The sequence below is a fragment of the Biomphalaria glabrata genome, chromosome 3 (genome assembly GCF_947242115.1).
Source record: "Biomphalaria glabrata chromosome 3, xgBioGlab47.1, whole genome shotgun sequence".
Classification (NCBI taxonomy): Eukaryota; Metazoa; Mollusca; class Gastropoda; family Planorbidae; genus Biomphalaria; species Biomphalaria glabrata.
This window is the reverse complement of record NC_074713.1, coordinates 11672002-11694421: the sequence shown is the minus strand read 5'-3', so window position 1 is coordinate 11694421 and position 22420 is coordinate 11672002. Positions and strand designations below refer to the sequence as shown.

The 22420-nt window shown below is 36.7% G+C and overlaps 1 protein-coding gene across 1 annotated transcript in view; it reads right to left on the bottom strand.

The window, feature by feature from the left end:
* Nucleotides 1-297: 297 nt before the first annotated feature.
* LOC106068162 (serine protease hepsin-like) overlaps nucleotides 298-22420 on the bottom strand; it is a 41773-nt gene continuing 19650 nt past the window's right edge. The window contains exons 4-7 of the mRNA XM_056024568.1: nucleotides 7607-7746; nucleotides 6325-6464; nucleotides 1254-1308; nucleotides 298-451 (exon numbers count right to left, since the gene is read on the bottom strand). Coding sequence (XP_055880543.1) covers nucleotides 345-451; nucleotides 1254-1308; nucleotides 6325-6464; nucleotides 7607-7746 — 442 coding nt within the window. The 3' untranslated portion in view covers nucleotides 298-344. The remainder of the gene's footprint in view (nucleotides 452-1253; nucleotides 1309-6324; nucleotides 6465-7606; nucleotides 7747-22420) is intronic.

The following is a 22420-nucleotide window of genomic DNA, read 5'->3' as shown; positions in this document are numbered from 1 at the left end:
ACACACAACATTTATATACTCACCCTACATCACCGCCATGGATCCGCAAGTGGTCTGTGTGTGTATTCAAGTATTCTAATAAATATTCTTTACCCCCCCCCCCCAAGTCGTCTGACATTCATGAATCTAGTCCTGGCCTCATCTTTCAAGAAAAAAAATACCAATACCATTCACACTAACATTGGTTGTTAAACTGACACCATTACCCACTCTTTACGACTTAAATATTCCTGGGCTTTGCTGTTACTTGCACTTCAAAGTGTAGCATATAAATCAACAAATGACAAAAGACAAATGTGTCAAGGAAGTCTTTTACTAGTCAATAGTTTACAATGAGTTTTTTTTTAGCGTCCGTTGATGATTCTGTTGATCCAGTTCCTAAATTGGAAGACATCAGTGAACATACCTAGTCTGTCAGCCGAAAGGCAGTCGGGAATCCATGTGGCAATACCTAAAATATTGACACAAGTAATACATAATTGATTAGAAACATACGATAAACAAAGATCGATGATATGAGAGACAAAGAGAAAGTGAGAAATAGAGAGAGATCTGCGAAGGTTATTTCATTGCATGGCTATGAAATGCTTTTAGAGCTGAAATTTCTCGATAGGGCATAACATGCGATAAAGGTTTACAATTAGGAAAAAAGGTTTTAAAAAGTATAAACTTAAGCCCTGGTGTAGGCTACATCTTTAAGAGAATGATGGAATCTAGGGTTACTTTGATTTTTAGGGAGAAGCAGATAGAGGTATGAAAGACGTAGAGAAATAGAGAGATATGAGAGACAAAGAGAAATTAAGAAATAAAGAGAGATCTGAGAGACAAAGTGAAAGTGAAAAAATAGAGAGAGAGAGATATGAGAGACAAAGAGAAAGTGAGAAATAGAGATATGAGAGACAAAGAGAAAGTGAGAAATAGAGATATGAGAGACAAAGAGAAAGTGAGAAAAAGAGAGGTGTGAGAGACAAAGAGAAAGTGAGAAAAAGAGAGGTGTGAGAGACAAAGAGAAAGTGAGAAAAAGAGAGGTGTGAGAGACAAAGAGAAAGTGAGAAAAAGAGAGGTGTGAGAGACAAAGAGAAAGTGAGAAAAAGAGAGGTGTGAGAGACAAAGAGAAAGTGAGAAATAGAGATATGAGAGACAAAGAGAAGGTGAGAAATAGAGAGAGGTGGGAAAAAAAGAGAAAGGTAGAAATAAGAGTATATGTGGCTTCACACGTGTGTTGAAGAAATACTTTTTAGGTGGACCAATACCTCTTAAAATCCATGTGTTTTCTTTATATGTGTAGAGAGGGGCACCCAACTCATACTGTAATAAGACGTAAGGCATGGCTATTATGTAATAAATACTTCTAAAAAATAAATATATAATGAACAATCTTTTATCCCTGGTACCCTGGCTATTTATTGTATATTTTGGCCAGAATATCCCCGCTCTTTTTTGCACTTTCAATAAAACGGGCCACATTTTAACGATTCCCATAACAAACATCTTCGTCCGTAAATCTGGCTATATTGGTACGGCCCAATCTACTTCTCTATTCTTCTCTCTCTTTCCCTTCTCTTGTCTTATTCTCTCTCCCTTCTCCTCTTTCTCATTATCTCTTATTCTCAGTGTTTGAGAATACGACTTAATCTTTGACACTCTTGGTAGCTACATTTTAAAATAGAACATTACTTTACCTATCCTCAAGTTTGCAAGAGCTCCCAGAATATTATTTTGTTTCAGATACTTATTTGCGAAAAAAACATTCAATATAAAATCTAAAATTCAAGAAATTAAAATAAAACAATATTACAAAGACAGTTTGTGTGGAAACACAAACTCAAAATCGGCCCCCGAAGTGGTCCACTCAGTCAGGTAAAAAGACAGATATCAATATTTTCAGAAAGAACATCAGAATTAAATTCTATCAAAGACAAATGACTGAGAAGAATGGAGAATGAAAGATGATAGATCCAGCAGACCAAAGAATAGGTGAAAGTGAATGTGATGTTAAGAGTGAACCTGGCCTAACTGATGTCTTATAATGAATATCTAATTAATCTAATTGTTTTGGAAAAGGTCAATCTCTTGTTCAAATCCTAAAACATTTCTGTAAAAAAAAATATACAAAATTCTTTCGTTAACTGTTCTATGGCTATTGTGCAGCACTGCGGATCACGCAATAATATAAAAAAAACTACTTATTAATTGTTGTTTTTAATTATGTCCAACTTATATGTATACTAAATAGATTTTTCTCTTTAAAAAAAAGAAAACATTATTTTTTGGGTAAACGTAGTATTTGTCGTGCGCACCTTGCTTGATGATTTACTTTGTGCTCCATAAGGTATGGCGAATTATAGTTTCTAAGGTCGCGCTATATTGGTGTCATTGCACTGCTTGTTTTGCCTTGAGATTGAGTTCTCTGTTGTGTTTTTTTCCCCAGTATTGGGTAGGTTGTTATCTTAATGTATGCTTCGTGGTGCAGCTCTAAAGTCGTTGGTCCTATGATCTTGCGAATGGCAATTTCAAGAAATGATTATTTTTCTTGTGTCGGGACGAAGGTTTGGGACTCTTCTGAAGTCGAGTCTGAATTGTAGACTTAGTATTTGACTATCACCCATGGCGTTAGGGTGTGGGCGTTGCGAGCCCTGATCGACTGGGGCATTGAGATAAAGGTGTGCTATAGTTTCTTTGAATTTAACTTGTACTTGCCTTGTAAATGCACTATTGATATTTTTTCATTATTTATTTCTCATTATATTATTAATTCATTAAACCTTTGTTTGTCATATGAAATCTTTTTATCCACTAGTATACGTTGCTAGTTGTTGTATTCGTTCTTGATAAATCAAATCCTAAATTGATTGCTAGACTACTGGGGGTGCTTAGGCAGACGATCCACGGCTAAATTACAACCCTAGCAAAATGTTAATAACCATCAGTCAGGTGGGGACACGGCATACCATAGACTCATAACAGAAACAAGCCCACCTGACAGTATTTAGTAAGACAGAACTTACATAACTTAGTTTTCTAGTTTACGACATCTAAACGGGACGGACGTATAGACGGACAGACGGACGGAGAGACATTTCACACAAAACTAATAGCGTCTTTTCTCATTTTGGGGGCCGCTGAAAATGTTGGGTAAAGAGTGGCCTAGCTTGCTAATAGTATGTCTCTCTCAAATCTATTAAAATGATTTAGCGAGCACCAAATATGTAAAAGGAACCTGGTCAAAAATATTATGTTATTTCGTTCCACAGATCTCATGACATTTAAATAAATGAATGAGTGTTATTTCGCAAAGAACCTCTTTCAGACCTTGCAGTCTATTGGAAAAGGGTATCTGTTTGTTTTAGAGACGGTTAATGAGGGTGTCTTTTAAATAGTACAACGAACAACCGCTACTACATTTCCCAACTAATGTTGGGTGGGGTCAAGTACTTCTTAATCCCTGTCTTCACTGCTCACCCATATTCGACCAAACCCTAACCCTAAAACCCCCTATATATATATATATATATATATATATATATATATATATATATATATATATACATATATATATTGTTATATACCTGGTGGTGACACAGATGGGGGTAGTGGTATGTGTGTAGTCAGCCTACGCAAATCGCCCCAGGCCAGCGCTAGACGAGCGGTCAATCGTGACGAGCTACGACGGTCAGCCGAGACGAGTGTCAACATGACGGTTCGGGAAGGATCGGCGTCGTGAACAGAGCTCATGAGCGTCACGAGGGTTGTAGTCATGTGACGAAACTAGAAACGTAGAGCGATGTTCCGTCCGGTTCGAGAAGGCCAGCGAGGACCATATATAAAGAGCGGAGATCTCACAGTCAAGACGGTTCAGAAAAGGGTTCACTACAGTCCGGTCGACTACAGCACAGTTCAGTGAGGTTAAGCAGTGTGGTTTTGTACGGAGCATTACGACAGTTCAGTGCGGAGTACTGTCAAGTACAGTCAAGAGAAACGGCTTCTTGATCTTGGTCTGTGATTGAGTCCGACAAAACGAGCCCCGTGTGTGAAGACAGTTCTGAACTGTTCTGCTTGACCACCACTTTGTCAATAAAGAACTCATTAGTTTGAATGTATTCTTGTGTATTATTGTATTTGCAGTACATCTACTCAAAAGAAAGTAAAGCAAAGATAAAATCACATGCAAGCAGATATACCGCTTGGGCTTCGTCAATAGTGGATATACTTACAGAGCGATAAAAAAATAATTAATGGTACCAAATCTTACGTTAAAGGCCTTTTCTGAAAAGGAATGTTGACCACATCAATTAAGTAAATAATTTACAATTAAAAAACTTTTCAAAAAGCCTGCACTTCTCATAAGACTCCAGAAAGGTTAGTTTCATTGTCATATCGTAGGGTTGACACATTAAATCTAATTCAGCACTTTCCAGACATTTTAAGATACCAGAGCTGATCTTAACATTTTTGCCTTTAAAAACCGTATTAATTAATAACTTTAGACATCATATCAGTATGTGCTATGTCTGATCTGCTGTCAAAAAAAGATACTTAAATCCCGTAAAACCATTATATCTTGATAAGTATATCGATTACACGGTTTGCTTAACACTTATATTGATAAACGCATTCGGAGTTTTGTGTGCATCGCTGCTCTTCAAACGTATAGTTGTTCTTTCAACATTGGATCCTTTTTGGATATTTTCCACCATCACTACGGAATTTCTTTTATTCAATAAACACTCAAAGTCAATATGGTCACGAGAGACAAAATTCTGCTTTGCTAGAAACAAAGTGATATCAATCAACCTGTTCTAGACGTTTCTCTATGTGTGTTCTTCTTTACGTCAATGATAGTAATAATTTCCCAGTATTTTTTTAAAATCCTAATTGCAACTGTCAATGTGCTTTATTTTTCAAATATTAATGAATATTCTTCCCATTTCTCGTGATATTTTGGTACTACCCAATGTCTGTAGACTGTTGTTATTTGATACACAATGACTATCGGTTAGTTTCCTGACAGTGTTTTTAATAGCTTTGACAAAACCGTTTTTTTTTAAATCAAAGCAGTGTTCGTTTTCATGTAGCTGGCACATAGCTGAAAGGATGTCACACCATTTAGTGTGTGACTCAGTGCGGGCCGTATCCCCCGAACCCCATAGTGACGCCCCTGTGTATGGTGGAGCTACTTATTAAGAAATCTAATTGTTGTCTTAGCTTAAGCATTAGGTGAGGAGCGAGTTTCACCTTAATTCTAGTTATAGAAAAGTCCTGCGTGTAAATATTAGTTAAGCTGTAAGTTTGTTTACAATGAGAAAGATTGCGACTAAATAAAATTATGTCTTTTATATAGCGCGACTTTCATACTTATAGCATGCTCAGAGCGCTATTGTCCAATCTCAAATGTGGACCAGGTGGTATCTGGAAGTAGGTATTTCATGCTGCCTTTAGGCGCTCAGTAACATAACTCTGCTCGAGTCGTGTGTCCAAGCTCGAGCCTCTTAGTAGGTAGCTAAGCCAAGCCAAGTTTTAGCGTGCATGTCCTCTCGACCACGCTTCACATGATTATACTCAAACATTAAGCAGGCTGTTCTCTGAGAAAAAGCTGTGCGACTTCAAGTTTAGTAGTTCTAACGTTGTGCTGTGTTACATTCATGAAATGTTAAGGACAGAGCTAGCTCAAGACAGCCTCGGAATCGTCCAAGACTCTAAAACAACTGTCAATTCTTGTCACAAAAAATAAAAGCCTTGTGTTCTTAAAGAAAAAATATAATATGAATATTACAAGACAATAGATTAAAATAAAATCCATCAAAGAAAAAGTGAGAGTTCTAACATAGAGAAAATACATTTTTTTTTAATTTTTATTTATTTTCTACATTTTTTACCGATGTTTTGAGGGCCGGTCGGTACCACTTCACAGGCCGAATCTGACCTGCAGGCAGAAGTTTGGGCATCACTGATTTACATTGTTGCAATGAGATTGTCGGCTATATCATCGACTATAGTAAATGTATTTAAATTAAATGGCATTGTACATTTATGAAGTGTGAATATCGTTATAGTGATTCCGAATTTTAGAAGAAATGTTTTGTATTTATTTTAAAAGCATTTTTCGTTTATACTTAAAAGCAGTATCTCCGGAATTACAGTATCTTTTGAGTAATCGAACATGTTAAATAGGGGATATTATTCCAATAATAAAATCAGAGACGCATTGTCTCATCAACACAATCTCATAGTATTTTCAAGCCTTATATCGTGTCATCTAGCTCAAAACATTGTTGAAGATAAAAGTAAAACTGGATAGTCAAGATTTCCTCTCATCAGACTTACACCACATGGATTGAATCCACTTTCAGGTAAACTTGTACACAGCATTTTAGAGCGGAATTGATAGACGTATTTTTCTTCACATGTGGCCTTAGACCTTATTTGCGTTTGGAATTGGTGAAGTTGGTCAAGGGTTGCACTTTCTGAAGAAAAGAAAAAAATTCTTATGTACGTTTGGAATTGGTGAGCTTTTTGTAAAGGGAATCACTTCCTGAAGAAATGAAAAACAAAAACAAAATAATAATTTTAATTTAATTCTAATTGAAATTGCTAAATATACATAACATAAACTGGGCGACATTTGTTGGTTACATTTGAAAGAAGTTTGAAATTTTTTAAATGTAAGAATGGCATAGCAAACAACAATTATATGTCGAAAGAGAAACAGGTGCCTAACAACTTTCTAGAACTGAATGTCACAAAAACTTAAGATTTCAGAAAGAAAAAACAAACTATACGTGAACTGCAAATAAACACTACATCTATAGAACAAGTAAAGGCATATAAATATCTAGCCGTTATCAATAAAAACAAGCTTTCATGGGAAGACCATCTTGAAACTCAATAAAAACAGCCCAGTAACTTTTTTCCCAATCAAACTCAATAGCTTTAACCTAAATATGAAGATCCTAAATACTTTTTACAGCGCGACTATACGAAATCTGCTAACATACGAAATAACTTGTTGGCAAGGCAACGCTTCATCTAAACTGTTGTGCCGTTTAACAACCATCATAAAAAGGACTTCAAAAATTACACTCACAACATTACCACATTTAAAGGAACTTTCTGAACAAAAGTGTCTAGAAAATATGAAAAATATGTTGGAAGACAACGCCACCCGCTTCATCAGAACTACGTTAGGTCGTCGCGAAGTGGGCGAATGCTGTCAATCAAAACAAAAACAGAGGGGTACAAAAACTCGTTCATACCTCACTCGGTCAGACTATATTAACGCCATTCGTTGATCAGGAAACATGAAAAGGACCAAGATGCCTGTGTGTAGTCGCTGAATGAGCTTTTTATGTTGTATTTGTTGTATTCATGTTCTGTTTCTGTTGTGTTGTCTTTATATGAGAAAAAAGTCCTTGTAAGCGAAACAAATTTCCATAAGGATAAAAAGTCTTAAAACTTTGCCAAAGTAGCCCAAAAAAATGACAATAAGTACACAAGCAAAGAACACAATCACAGTACACAATCACAGTACTCTACTCAAGAGACAAAAAATACTGAGGTAGTTGTAGTATGAATTGTGAAGATGGAAATAAAAGCACATTGTACTCACCATAAGTCCCATTAAACCAGCCAGCAAAAATGCCAATTTCGCCCTCAAGCCAATCCTCGTTTGGAATGCAGGCGGCTGTAATGTAGCTGTTAGTTGGCAGTACAGTGGAAAGTTTGATAATTGCAATGTCGTTCTCATAGCTAAAATGAAAAATAGAAGTCGTAATATATTTATTTAAATTTCATCTTATTAGAGTTCGAATATTTCAGTTCAGCTACTAGTTCAAACACGCTTAAGAAAAAAAACAATACTTCACATTTTTTAATGTATTAAACCAGTTCAATAAAAGTTTCGAACATTATTCTATTTATAATTCAACCCGTTTAATGGCGGTAGGGCTTACGAGGTGGGGAGGGGGATACAAACTTTTTATTTCTCTTTACTTTCCATTACTTCTTTAACTCGTAATACTATAGTTGGATAGATTTTGTTTATTTCTATTGTTCGATTTGCCCGGCTTATTCAGTCCAAAAGGGAAATAGATTTGTGTGGACTATCTGTCCGTCCGTCACGTTTAAATCACAGAAACTAAAAAAGATATTGAGAATCCGAAATCCTACTATTTTAGACCTTTTAAAACTTTGATTCAACAGCTACTGCTTTTCTTTTCTGAAAGCGAATCATTTAATTTTTAAAGGTAATATACAAGCAGTTTTTTCAATAAAAATACACCATTTTTGCCACTATTAAATATTATTAATAAATGTTAAATACGAAAAGTTAACATACAGTACAGAGAAGCCAGAGGCGAACCAGTTGTAAACCCTCATGGATTAGGACTATTCAAACCATATGTTGGTCTTTTTTAATGGTGTAAATCAGTGATTTCAAAAGTTGTCTATATAGACCAAAGATTTCTAAGGGTTCTACGAAAATGAAAAAGTGAATTGCAGTCGATTAGATGTGCACTTGGGTTTACGATAACGAATCTAACTTAAGAAGGTCGTAACTTTAATTTTGGTATCCCTTGAATAAAATTATTTCATACACACTCTTATAATCTGTACCTTAGGAAATCATTTACATTTTTATCCTGCTGCTTGAATGAAAAAAGCAGGGCCGCTGCTGGGGTTGTGGCCGCCTGCGTGCAAAATTTAAAAAGGGTCCCCCCTTTTTTTTCTAGAAAATTTTTTTTTTTATGTTTGACGAGTGAGCTGCACTATGTACCTAAAGCGCCCGTTGATTTCAATCTATTATTGTAGATCCTTCTTTCCCCTTTCATAATCACACCGTTGTCGTATCCCCCATGCCCTCTCAGATGTTTTATTTCCAATTTGAACTTGAGATACATAAGAAACACAAAGCCATAATAAAAGTGATTGGCTAGGTATGAGACATATCTGATGTACAATCCAATGTTTGCTTCAAGTATTTGTGTGCTAAACTTATATCTACAATTTTAATTATTTTATTTTCTATTTCACTTACATTTTTAAATTACCTGTATTAATTGATACAAATACCCTTTATTGTGTGTGTGTCAAATATAATATTTGTGGATCCTTTAAAAGCGAGACATTGCCGATAATAATTCATTCTGTCAAGGATTGCTGAGGTTGCTTTTCAAAACCATGCATTCTCTAATTCCTTTAATCTATTGTTTTCCTTTCAACAGCAATTTTTTTTTAAATTTCTTTCTGCATTATATTCGTGTCTTTTAAGAATTAATAGAATTCGTTATGTACCTGTAATGTCGTCTTTATTTATTTATTTATAAAACAACCGACATGGACTATTAAATGCAGCGTAAAGTGACTCGAAACACAAATCCATTGACTGTTTTGTAAACTTTAATAATGATTATCACGATTGTATTTTGGAGAGATGTACATTGTGTCCACAATCATCATATAGAAAAAAAATGATTTGTGAGAGTCTTATTTATAAGAAAATATGGAAAACCTTAAACTCTAGGAAAACATTGATTTTACTAGCCATTGAAGAAGTTATGCAAACTCTTACATCAGATATCACTAAAATTAAAAGAATTAGTCGAATGGTGGCGTAGCATACGCCGCTATTTTGCAGGGCCAGCCTTAAGGCACCACAACCTATGCGACCGCAGTGGGCCCCGCACTGCTTATCACGATTGTATTTGTATTGTATAACCCCACGTTAATCCTAGGTGTAAATTATTAAAATTAACCATTTTATAACTTATAACGGATTTCCAGTGGCCTTCTTATTTATCAGGAGCTCCTGAAAATCTGATGAAATTGCAAAATATAAAAATAAGTCCTGGAAATCTCCGGAAATTATTAAAAATTTTGAAAACTCATACAAATCTCCTGATATATAGACAAAAATTATCATTTTGGGGTGTCATTCAGATTGAAAAACGCCAATCCTAGGCGCGATAAAAAAACGGCCTTATCACGTAATTGTGGGATCTGGTGAAAGAAGCTTCTCTCGCCTCAAAGTAATGAAGAATTACTTAAGGTCAATTCTCCAAGATAGATTAAAACATTTGGTAATTCTTGCTATTGAGCGTGATCTATGTAGGAAACAGAAATCTTATGATATACTGTATGACTTCTTTACACGCTATGCTCGTGTCGTAATTCTGTGCGTAGTAAAAAATAAATAAAATGCAAAGACGAATATATTTTCTAATACAAACTCTTAATTTTAACTTATTATCAGTATCCCTAGCTGCGTCACACATGTTCAGTGGGGCATGACCTGTTTCCTAACAGACAGCGGCAGAGGAGAATATAGAGTTCAGGGAGCAGGAGTGATTCATTGACTTTAATTACTTCCACTGGGATACCATCAATCATTATTATTATTATTATAGCTTTTATATAGCGCTACTTTCATGCTTATAGCATGCTCAGAGCGCTTTTGGTCCAATCTCATTTGTGGACCAGTGGGGGGAGGGGGTATCTAGGAGTTGGTTTTCCGTGCTGCCTTTAGGCGCTCAGTAAACACATCTCTGACAGAGTCGGGTGTCGAACCTCGAGCCCCCTTCTAGGTAGCCAAGCCAAGCCAAGTTCAAGCGCACTTGGCCTCTCGAGCACGCTTCCCACAATCAATCCCCGGAGATTTTCTATTTTTCATGCAATTAATTGCTTTTTTGAGGTCACTAAGGCTCGGAAGCTCATCTAGGCATTCCAATACTGAAAGATCTGGTAGAGAAGCCAGGGCGACATCGTTTTTTGTATTCTGTGTGGCATAGACATCGAGGTAGTTTTCTGTCCATCGTTCTAGCTGCTTGGTTTGATCTGTAATTTGGATAGGAGGGGGGCAGGCTTAGACAATGTTGGACCCAGGGCCGCTTTAATGCCATTAAACAGAGCTTTGCTATTTCCTGAGTAGAGACTGTCTTGGATTCTGTTGCATGTATCCCTCCAAAAGTTGTGAGCACATTGTCAAGCCATTTGTTTCGCCTCTTTATTAGCACTTTTGAAGGCCTCCAAAGATTTTGGACTAGGCTTTGTCTTGTGAGCGAGGTGTGCAGATAGCTTTTTCTAGATGCAAGGTTCCATTTGTGCTAGATTTGCCTCAAACCAGTCTACATTTGTGTGTTTTTGAGGCCCAAAAATTACATACCTGTCAGCAAGAAGGCATTGCCTACTGTCCTTGGCCATAGAATATTGTCCATGCTTACTGATTAGAGCAACCTTCACTGCAGAAGATAAACTGGTGTGAGTTAGCGCGGCTCTCTACGAGCTAGAGACCACAGCTGAGAGATCGTTCTACTACTAATTTAGTCTGCAGCACCAACCCTCTCAACTGCTAAACAGGCAGTGGCCTAACCCTAGAGCCAGCTTGCCTATAGCACAGAAGACATCCCGAGCCGACGTCCTAAGACAGAGCCGGATGACTCATCCTTCTGAGTGCCAGTCCTTCGACCGCCAGAAGACGACCCACGGGCTAGCAGCTAAGAATATAAGTAGTCAGACATAGAAAAACTCTTCCAATCACTCACCAATCAGCAATCCATGATGAGCAATTATTTTAGATATTAATACACCCATATTTCATTCTTGATTATATTTTTTATCAATTATCTTATGTAAACTCTTAGTCATTAAATCATTTAAATTTATAAACTTAATATACTGGTATGATCTTACTGTTAGTTGCGGTGTGCCTGTTCAAAATCTTGTATATGTGAGCGGGATAATTTAATAAAATTTCCCCTAGACTTTAATAAAAGAGCCAAACAGAACTATTTCAACATCTCGTCACAGCTATGTGTTGGAATTGAGGGATTGTCGTTTGCATTATTTTTTGTTTGTTTTGTTTTATAGAAAAGGTGGATTTAACAGCTAAACCCCCTGGTATAGGGTTTGAAACTCAAAACCCATTTGGTTTTGCTGGGGCAAGTGATGGTTTAGTATTAAAATCTCACCTTAAATTAACAAAATCAAAGCAAAATATCAGTCATAAAATTTCGACCCGCCCCGCCCCCCCCCCCAACAGATGTTTTTGACTGGTTACGACATTTATTCAACTGTTATTGCAAATTTTATAAAAGTGATTCAAAGCCATTGGACAAAGCCATTGCCACTAGCAAAATCGAATTATTAAAAGTTTCCTAAGTAAATGTATGTGGTTTAGCGAGAAAATTACATTAACCAGAATTTTTAAGCATGATTGATACATTTTTCATGAGATTCTCTGAAACTAAACTGGGTATCGAAAAAAATGGAAGCCAATGTTAAAAATAGTTTTCAGCACTATACCTTATTATTATAGCTTTTATATAGCGCTATTTTCATGCTTATAGCATGCTCAGAGCGCTTTTTGGTCAAATCTCATTTGTGACCAGTTGGGGGGTGGGGAGGGGGTATCTAGGAGTTGGTTTTCCGTGCTGCCTTAGGCGCTAAATAAACACAACTCTGCCCGGGTGTCGGGTGTCGAACCTCTAGCCAAGTAGGTAGCCAAGCAAAGTTCAAGCGCACTTGGCCTCTCGACCACGCTTCCCACTTTCTACCTTATACCAGTGGTCTTCAACCTTTTTTAGCCTAGCGCCCCCTTTTCGTATTTTTTCTTTTAAAAAAATCGCCGGCACCCCCCCCCTATTCTTCCTCTAAGAAAAACACTTATAAAGATAAACGTGTGAAGGCAAATTTGAACACAATGTCATTTTTTTTATTTTTCTTCGTCTTCCACGTTCTCATCTTTATGTTGGAGTGTTCAGATGACTAGACCAATATATGAGATGAACTGTTGGAGTGTTCAGATGACTAGACCAATATATGAGATAAACTGTTGGAGTGTTCAGATGACTAGACCAATATACGAGATGAACTGTTGGAGTGTTCAGATGACTAGACCAATACATGAGATGAACTGTTGGAGTGTTCAGATGACTAGACCAATACATGAGATGAACTGTTGGAGTGTTCAGATGACTAGACCAATACATGAGATGAACTGTTGGAGTGTTCAGATGACTAGACCAATACATGAGATGAACTGTTGGAGTGTTCAGATGACTAGACCAATACATGAGATAAACTGTTGGAGTGTTCAGATGACTAGACCAATATATGAGATGAACTGTTGGAGTGTTCAGATGACTAGGCCAATATATGAAATGAACTGTTGGAGTGTTCAGATGACTAGACCAATACATGAGATGAACTGTTGGAGTGTTCAGATGACTAGACCAATATATGAGATGAACTGTTGGAGTGTTCAGATGACTAGACCAATATATGAGATAAACTGCGCAGTCGTTTCCAAATCAGGGAGTTTTCATTAGTTTTCTTTCACTTGGAGTGTTTTGGGGCTAGTGTCTTGTAAGGGCCTCATGGTAAATTTGTATGCTTTCAATAACACACATCCCGCATGAGATACGACCGCATGCCAATGGCGATCTTTTTTGTCTAACTTAGAGGAGGCCGGCGTTAAAGAGGTGCCACCGTAAGAGCTATAAAGATCCACTCAGGCTCCGTTTTGCCCTTACTGGCATAGAGGAAAGTACCGGGCAGCATTCTTTGACAGCAGAAGGATCCTGAGACACAATCTTTTTACTATAGACATAATTTTATAAATGTATTTTTTCCTGCTTTTCAATTTGAACATCAGTAACATATTTTTAATAATTGTCATTTAAATATATTTTTTTATTTACATCAAAGAAGCAAATCGTTATTTCTTCATATAGCTTTGTTATGTCGATGACTGCGCCCTGCTAGCTCACAATGAACATGATCTCCAGAACGCGGTAAACGAATTTGCATACGCTGCCGTCTCTTTCGGTCTAACTATAAACCTCGGGAAAACAGAAGTCATGTTCCAGAAGTCACCCAATAAAACATACTCAGCCCCAAGGATCACAAAATGGACAGCCCCTTAACGTGGTAGACCACTTTACATATCTAGATAGAATAGTGTCAAATGACGCCTCACTTTCAAGGGAAGCTGATAACCGTCTGGCCAGGGCCAGTAGCGCTTTTAGACGCCTTCAGGCGAGAGTTTGGAAGAACAAATCGCTCCGCCTGACTACAAAAATCAATGTCTACCAGGCGGTGGTTCTCTTAACCCTTCTGTATGGCGCTGAGACATGGACACTATATAAAAACAACTAAGACTTCTTGAGCGCTTTCATCAAAGATGCTTGCGCTCCATTATGGACATACGGCGGAAGGACCGCACTATAAACAGCGATGTCCTTGCGAACGCCGGTATGGACAGTATAGAGGGATTTCTTATGGTCCGACAGCTACGCTGGACGGGGCACGTATCCCGTATGGGAGACGAAAGTATGTCAAAGGCTGTCTTTTTTTTTTTTGGTGAGCTAAAAGGTGGTCGATGTAACAGAGGCGCCCCAAGGAAACGCTTCAAAGACCAGCTTAGGCGTCAACTTTCCTTGGCTGACATAGAAGAGAGCACCTGGCTGCATGCGGCGTCAGAACGAGACAGCTGGAGGTCACTCACGAAGGCCGCGGGATACACATTTGAGACCAAAAGAAAATCTGCTGCCGATGTCAAACTCAGACGACGAAAAGAAAATCTAAATCGACCACCTGCGGACAATGGTTAAGCTTGCCCTCGGTGTGGCAAAATATGTAGGTTACAGCTGGGGCTGCGCAGCCACGGGAAATACTGTATTCATCACTTATCTTCGGACTCGAAGACAAGTCTTATTTTTTTATTTGTTATGTGAATTGCATAGATATCTTTGTCCTTAGGCAAAAATTCAATGTCAACAAATAAGTTAGGCCTATGTGAGATTGTAAAACCCATTAAAATAGATTTAATATCTCGATAAAAGAGAAAATAACATAATCAATGAAAGTAATTTCTTTTCTTACAATCGGAGGTAGTCTCCTTCATTTGCGTTAGATGCCAACTAAGAAAAACAATTCTTTAGCCTGCTTTAAGTAATCGCCAACCGTTGAATCTACATCTTTCTAAAAAAAAACAATTAATTTTTTTGTATTTAAGAGCATAAAAAAAACGAGCAACATCTAACCCCTTTCAAAATCCAGCGAACTTCAGTTTACAACAAGAGTCTATTATCTTTTTCATCATTTGTTTCACAAAACAGTTGAAAATGTGTTAGTTTTCGGCACGGTTTTGGATTTTATTTACAATTTTATAAATAGATTCAAATACAAAGTAAATTATTTAACTCACAAGGTGAATAGTGGATAGATCTGTTCTTTATTCTTTATTACTGATAAAGTCATTGTAGCGTCCAACCACTGATGGTTTCCTATATGTTATCATAAGCTACATAACTAGACAAATTTGAAATAATATTTCATCTCTAACAGAAAAAAAAGTCTTTTTGTTTAAAATATGTTTTGAAAAATTTTAATTTTAGTTTTAATCAATTTTCAAACAATATCATAAAAGCCATGCATTTTCCTAAGAGGCCGCTAAAAGATCATGCTTTGCTTTTTTTTTGTTTTTAATACTGTTTGAATAGTAGATTTGTATTATTGTGTTCTTGAATATTCTGAAGTTATTTTTGGATATTCGTGAAGCCGACTTGGTTTCATAACCTCATCTGAAAATGCTGTCATTTAAAATGGAACATTGGAATACTTTTTATCTATTGGCATCTTTATAAAACTCTCAACAATATTTTATTACATACCAGCGAGTAACAACACTTTGTCATAGCTTTTTGTTTTAAAAAAAGGTTAAATTATTCTATACGAATGTTAGCTTTAACGTTGTTTTTTTTCAATTCACATTTACATATCAATATATTAACACATTTAAATTTTAAAAAAATTAATGTGAAAGACGTATTACCTAGTTTGTTTATCAAAACACAAACGTTTTTGCGCGCAAGATCTAAGTACCATAGTTACCCTCCGATTACAGCAAAAGAGTAAGAATTTTAAAATAGAAAATGGGATTCCCGAACTCAATTTCTAACGTTGTTTCTGTTCTTAAATTAGAAACAAGCTAACTTTAATTTATCTATATTTAGTTTACCTGCTTTAATTTTGAAGAATTTAAAAAATTATTTTTTTTCAATGTACCTTTAGTTTTTTTTCATTTCTCCTTTATGTGCCAATAGTTAGCAAAAAGCCGAATAGCTGAGAATGTGGATAGGTCAACAACGCCATGAAGTTTACAAAACCCTAAATATTAATGATAGTGAAGAGGGAGATCCGCAATTGCTATTAAGGAAAATAGAAGACTACATAAGGCCAAGACAAAATAAAAGAGTGTCTAGATTTAGAGCACATAGAGAAAGCAGGTAGAAGGAGAAAGTTTTGATAATTTTGTTAAAGACCTAAAGCTTCTCATTATGGACTGTGAGTATGGCAACCCAGATACTAATTGATTTGATCATTAGTGAACTCATACACGAAAAGGTACAATTAAGACTACTTGATCAGGGACAGAAGTTGACCCTTAGCAAGGCTATAGAAATTAGACAATAAAATGAAATGACGCAAAGCCAAACGAAAATATTTAGGGGGCAATAAGCTCTACAAGATACAGTCACACAATGTACTTAAACAGAAGTCTGAAGATAACTCAGATAAATTAAGTAGCAAATGCGGCAAAATCCACGAAAAGGGAAAATGTCCGGCAATAGAAACCACATGCAATATCTGCAAAAAGAAAAAACCACTGGTTTCAAATGTGCAGAAATAGACGCAACGTTTAATCTGGTAGAAGATGACAGTCACAGTGATGAAAATATTGTACCTGTTAAGTCTGCAAGTAGCCAATATAAAAAGGGTAAAATTAAGAACGTTAATGTCGTTGAAGACAAGTGGATTGTAAAACTAGTAGTACATGTCAAGACATTAATTTACCGAATTGACACTGGTGCAAGATGTAACATTCTTGTCAAGACAGAGTTCAAAAAGCTCAAAGACAAAGTAAAACTTGCTTACTCAGCGAAGTCACTCAAGTTATACAGTAATCACGTCACTTAGACTTTAGGAGCAGTGATGCTACCTTTGAAGTATAATACACAAGAAGTGGAAGCAAGGTTTGAGGTAGTGGACATTGGTCAAGAGAACATTTTGAGTGGTGACACAGCAGAATGTTTAGGGGTACTACAAGGAAGACATTTAAATTTACAGATGATTCAGTGCATATGATATCTGCAAGTGATTAAAAATACAGTGAAATTCAAGACTGTACAAGCAAGGAACTTTCAATAATTCGGGAAGTAATTATGACTGGTTGGCCAGACACAAGAAGCGAGACTTCAATTGTAGTCAGGCCATATTGGGATTCAAGAGACCAGTTATCAACTTTGGAGGGTATTATATACAGATGTCTGAGAATAGTCATTCCACCAAGGTTAGGTAAATACATGCTAAATTTGATACACAAGTCTCACTTACGAATAGTCAAGTGTAAGCAGAGAGCCAGAGAAGTCATGTTTTAGCCAGGCATGAATGCAGACATTTAAGTGTAAGTTATGGATTGTAGCAGATGTGCTGAACATCAATCAAAATGTGTCAGAACCGCTAATGCCTACCAAGACACCAGACCTTCCCTACAGCATGGTTGGGTGTGATCTGTTTAACTTTTAGGGGGAAAAGTATGTGCTTCTAGTTGACTACTTTTCAAAGTTTTTTGATGTCAAAGAACTGTCAAAGGAAACTATATCAGATATCATCAAAGCAATAAAGAGTATATCTGCATGCCATGGAATACCTAGAAGACGTAGATCAGATAGTGGGCCACAAATCGATTCGAAAGAATTCCTAAATTTCTGTAAATCATTCGGAGTAGAGCATGAAATGTCGAGTCCTCATTTTCAGAGTTTCAATGGCGAGGCTGAAAGTGAAGTGAAGAAACTGTGGAAGAAAAGCAAAGACAAATTTCTGTCGCTATTAGACTACAGAACTACTCCCTGACAAACTACAGAACTACTCCACTGACTAGACTACAGAACTACTCCACTGACTAGACTACAGAACTACTCCACTGACTAGACTACAGAACTACTCCACTGACTAGACTACAGAACTACTCCACTGACTAGACTACAGAACTACTCCACTGACTAGACTACAGAACTACTCCACTGACTAGACTACAGAACTACTCCACTGACTAGACTACAGAACTACTCCTCTGACTAGACTACAGAACTACTCCTCTGACTAGACTACAGAACTACTACACTGACTACATTACAGAACTACTCCTCTGACTAGACTACAGAACTACTCCACTGACTAGACTACAGAACTACTACACTGACTAGACTACAGAACTACTCCACTGACTAGACTACAGAACTACTCCTCTGACTAGACTACAGAAATACTACACTGACTAGACTACAGAACTACTCCTCTGACTAGACTACAGAACTACTCCTCTGACTAGACTACAGAACTACTCCTCTGACTAGACTACAGAACTACTCCTCTGACTAGACTACAGAAATACTACACTGACTAGACTACAGAACTACTCCACTGACTAGACTACAGAACTACTCCACTGACTAGACTACAGAACTACTCCACTGACTAGACTACAGAACTACTCCTCTGACTAGACTACAGAACTACTCCACTGACTAGACTACAGAACTACTCCACTAACTAGACTACAGAACTACTCCTTTGACTAGACTACAGAACTACTCCACTGACTAGACTACAGAACTACTCCTCTGACTACACTACAGAACTACTCCACTGACTAGACTACAGAACTACTCCACTGACTAGACTACAGAACTACTCCACTGACTAGACTACAGAAATACTCCTCTGATTAGACTACAGAACTACTCCACTGACTAGACTACAGAACTACTCCACTGACTAGACTACAGAACTACTCCACTGACTAGACTACAGAACTACTCCAGTGACTAGACTACAGAACTACTCCACTGACTAGACTACAGAACTACTCCACTGACTAGACTACAGAACTACTCCTCTGACTAGACTACAGAACTACTCCACTGACTAGACTACAGAACTACTCCACTGACTAGACTACAGAACTACTCCTCTGACTAGACTACAGAACTACTCCTCTGACTAGACTACAGAACTACTACACTGACTACATTACAGAACTACTCCTCTGACTAGACTACAGAACTACTCCACTGACTAGACTACAGAACTACTCCTCTGACTAGACTACAGAACTACTCCACTGACTAGACTACAGAACTACTCCACTGACTAGACTACAGAACTACTCCTTTGACTAGACTACAGAACTACTCCACTGACTAGACTACAGAACTACTCCTCTGACTACACTACAGAACTAATCCACTGACTAGACTACAGAACTACTCCACTGACTAGACTACAGAACTACTCCACTGACTAGACTACAGAACTACTCCTCTGATTAGACTACAGAACTACTCCACTGACTAGACTACAGAACTACTCCACTGACTAGACTACAGAACTACTCCACTGACTAGACTACAGAACTACTCCACTGACTAGACTACAGAACTACTCCACTGACTAGACTACAGAACTACTCCTCTGACTAGACTACAGAACTACTCCACTGACTAGACTACAGAACTACTCCTCTGACTAGACTACAGAACTACTCCACTGACTAGACTACAGAACTACTCCACTGACTAGACTACAGAACTACTCCACTGACTAGACTACAGAACTACTCCTCTGACTAGACTACAGAACTACTCCACTGACTAGACTACAGAACTACTCCACTGACTAGACTACAGAACTACTACACTGACTAGACTACAGAACTACTCCACTGTCTAATATTAATTTGTCGGCAGCACAATTACTCATGGGACGCCGGCCCAGAATTCTGTTACCTTCGACCGAGGAAATGCTCACACCAGATCTTAAGGTGGTGAAGAAACACTTTGACTCCGAGAAACAGTCTCAGAAACATTATTATGACGAGGAAAGGAGTTAAGAGTCATAATCTATTACAAGACGGAGAGGCAGTCAGAAAGCAGCTTAATTCTAAGTGGTAACCAGGAACATTGGTTTCGAAACATTCTAAGCCTAGATCATAAACTGTCAAAAGTGGAAATCAGGTCTACAGAAGAAACAGGAACACATCAGAAAGTCTTCTAAGAAAACAATTAGTTTTGACAATAATTATGACTTTCCAGATGACATGTCACAACAACTAGAACCGCAATATCTAGAGAGTCCAAGATTACAAACTACTCTAGATATAGAGCCGCCACTACACACAGCTTCTTTTAACATCTCTAGACCACTTGAACCTTACGTAACACGCTCAGGCAGAATAGTTATCAAACCCAAGAGACTTGATTTGTAAATTGACGTTTTAGTTGACTTGTTTAGTTTGTTAGTTATTCTGATTGTTAGATTGTCTGAATTAAGATGTTTTCCTTTAAAATAGGAACATAATATTAACGTTCATTAGATTTTACAACGTTGAGCTAGAACATCAACGAAACTGTAATGTACGACAGAAGAGAGATGGTACAGAAATAAAGTTAGATAGTTTTTTTTTTTTATAAAAATCCGGAACAACCGATATTTGTAAATGAGATGAAGATTATTTGTTTTATTTATTAGAAGAGGGATTTCAAACTCAAATCCGGAAAATTCTTTAAAGATGACAAAAATCTCTGTTTTGTTTCAGCTAGAAAAATCAATGTAAAATAAGTCTAAAGAGTGTTTTTCAATAATCGTTTCTAGTAAATTTCTTCCTTATTTTAAAATCCTGGACAACTTTTGTCGATATTTTTGAAAAAAAAATCATTTGACATACATTTGTTTTAAGTTGAACAATTGTATATTGATAGTTAAAGTATAGTGACTTATTGTCCAAGAATATAAGGGTAATTTTAAAGTAATTCAAGTCAATAATAATCGTTTGACATATTTGTTTTTCATAGTTCTTCATAGTTCATAGTACGGAAATTACGTGTAATATAAGTTAGAAGAGCAAACAAACATTCGTTGGCATTGATTTGTTTTCACGAAAACATCTGCAACAATAGATACTTAAAACTTGCAATGTTTGGAAGGAACATTAAAGGTTAATTCACATTTTCAATCACGTTTAGTGTTGCTATTGGTTTTTTTTATAAACGTGACGGACAGACCGACCAACAGACAAAAAAAAAATTAAGCATGTCGCGGCGTTACGCTACTGCACAAAAGTCGCTGCATAAAAAGTCCATTTAAAAAAAAATGTGCGTGATATTTACATACAAAGTTCATTCTTAGCCTTTATAAACAAACATACATGTTTTCTTTTAATTTTAGCAGCTAGTTGACCACAAAAAGACCTTTAACTATTATTTATATTTGTTGTGAACATTCCTTGTATATTTTATAATTATATGTCACTTAGTGATACTGAAAATACAGGATAATTTGTCTGTCTTTGTTAACAAATTGTAACATTGCCTCCCTTATATTTACGTAACTGTTTTAGAATTGGTGTATTTTTATGAAACAAACGCTTGCATAATTAATTTTATAAACTAAACGGTTTGCTTTTAGAAAATCAAAATTATCCATTGCATCTAATTTTTTCAAGCCGCATCACAAGGTAAAATAATATTTTTCATTTCTCTTCTAGTTTTCGAGATCTGAGTGTGACTAAAAAGGACATTTTGCACAAACCTAATAGCGGCTTTTCCCCTTTCGGGGTCAGCTAAAAAAGGTTATTATACTCGACTAGCTTTAGAGCATAAAACTGTTGACCTTATTTCTCGGAAGCATGTGTAAAGTGGAGTCTCTATAAATGAAGAAATCATTGATATTGTTGTCTCTTATGATGGATTGTGGCTAACTAGAGGCCACACTTCACACATTTAAATAGGATGTGTTGTTGATGTCCTAACAGGATATGTTCTGGATTTTCACGTTGTTTCAACAACTGGCAGAAAGATGAAAGAAACATCCCCATCACAGTATCCAAAATGGTTTGAAACACACAAGCCTTTTTTGTGAAATCAACTAGACAGGTGAGGGTCTATTTAATATAATCAGCACTTCTATCAAGTCTTTATGTCTAGTTTTTAATTCTGCTCTCTAAAGTTATATTAGTTTTACTTTTTGTAGAGTTACTAAATAATATTAATATTACGTTTTTAAACTATTTTCTTTATATTTGCAGGTTCATCGGCTTTGATGGAAACACATGCCGCAGAGGTTTTATGACTGAGGTCAGCTACACATCAATGTTATCTGATGGAGAATCTAAATCAATTAAACGAATCACTGAGCCTAGACCTTATGGTGACATTCCCATAGTAAAAGAAGAATGTGTCAACCATGTTGGTAAAAGAATGGGCTCTGCACTTCGAAATTTAGTTGCTGATTGTAGCACAAAAGGTACTTCTCTTGGAGGCAAAGGGCATGGTAAACTAACTCAAAACACTATACAAAAGTAAAC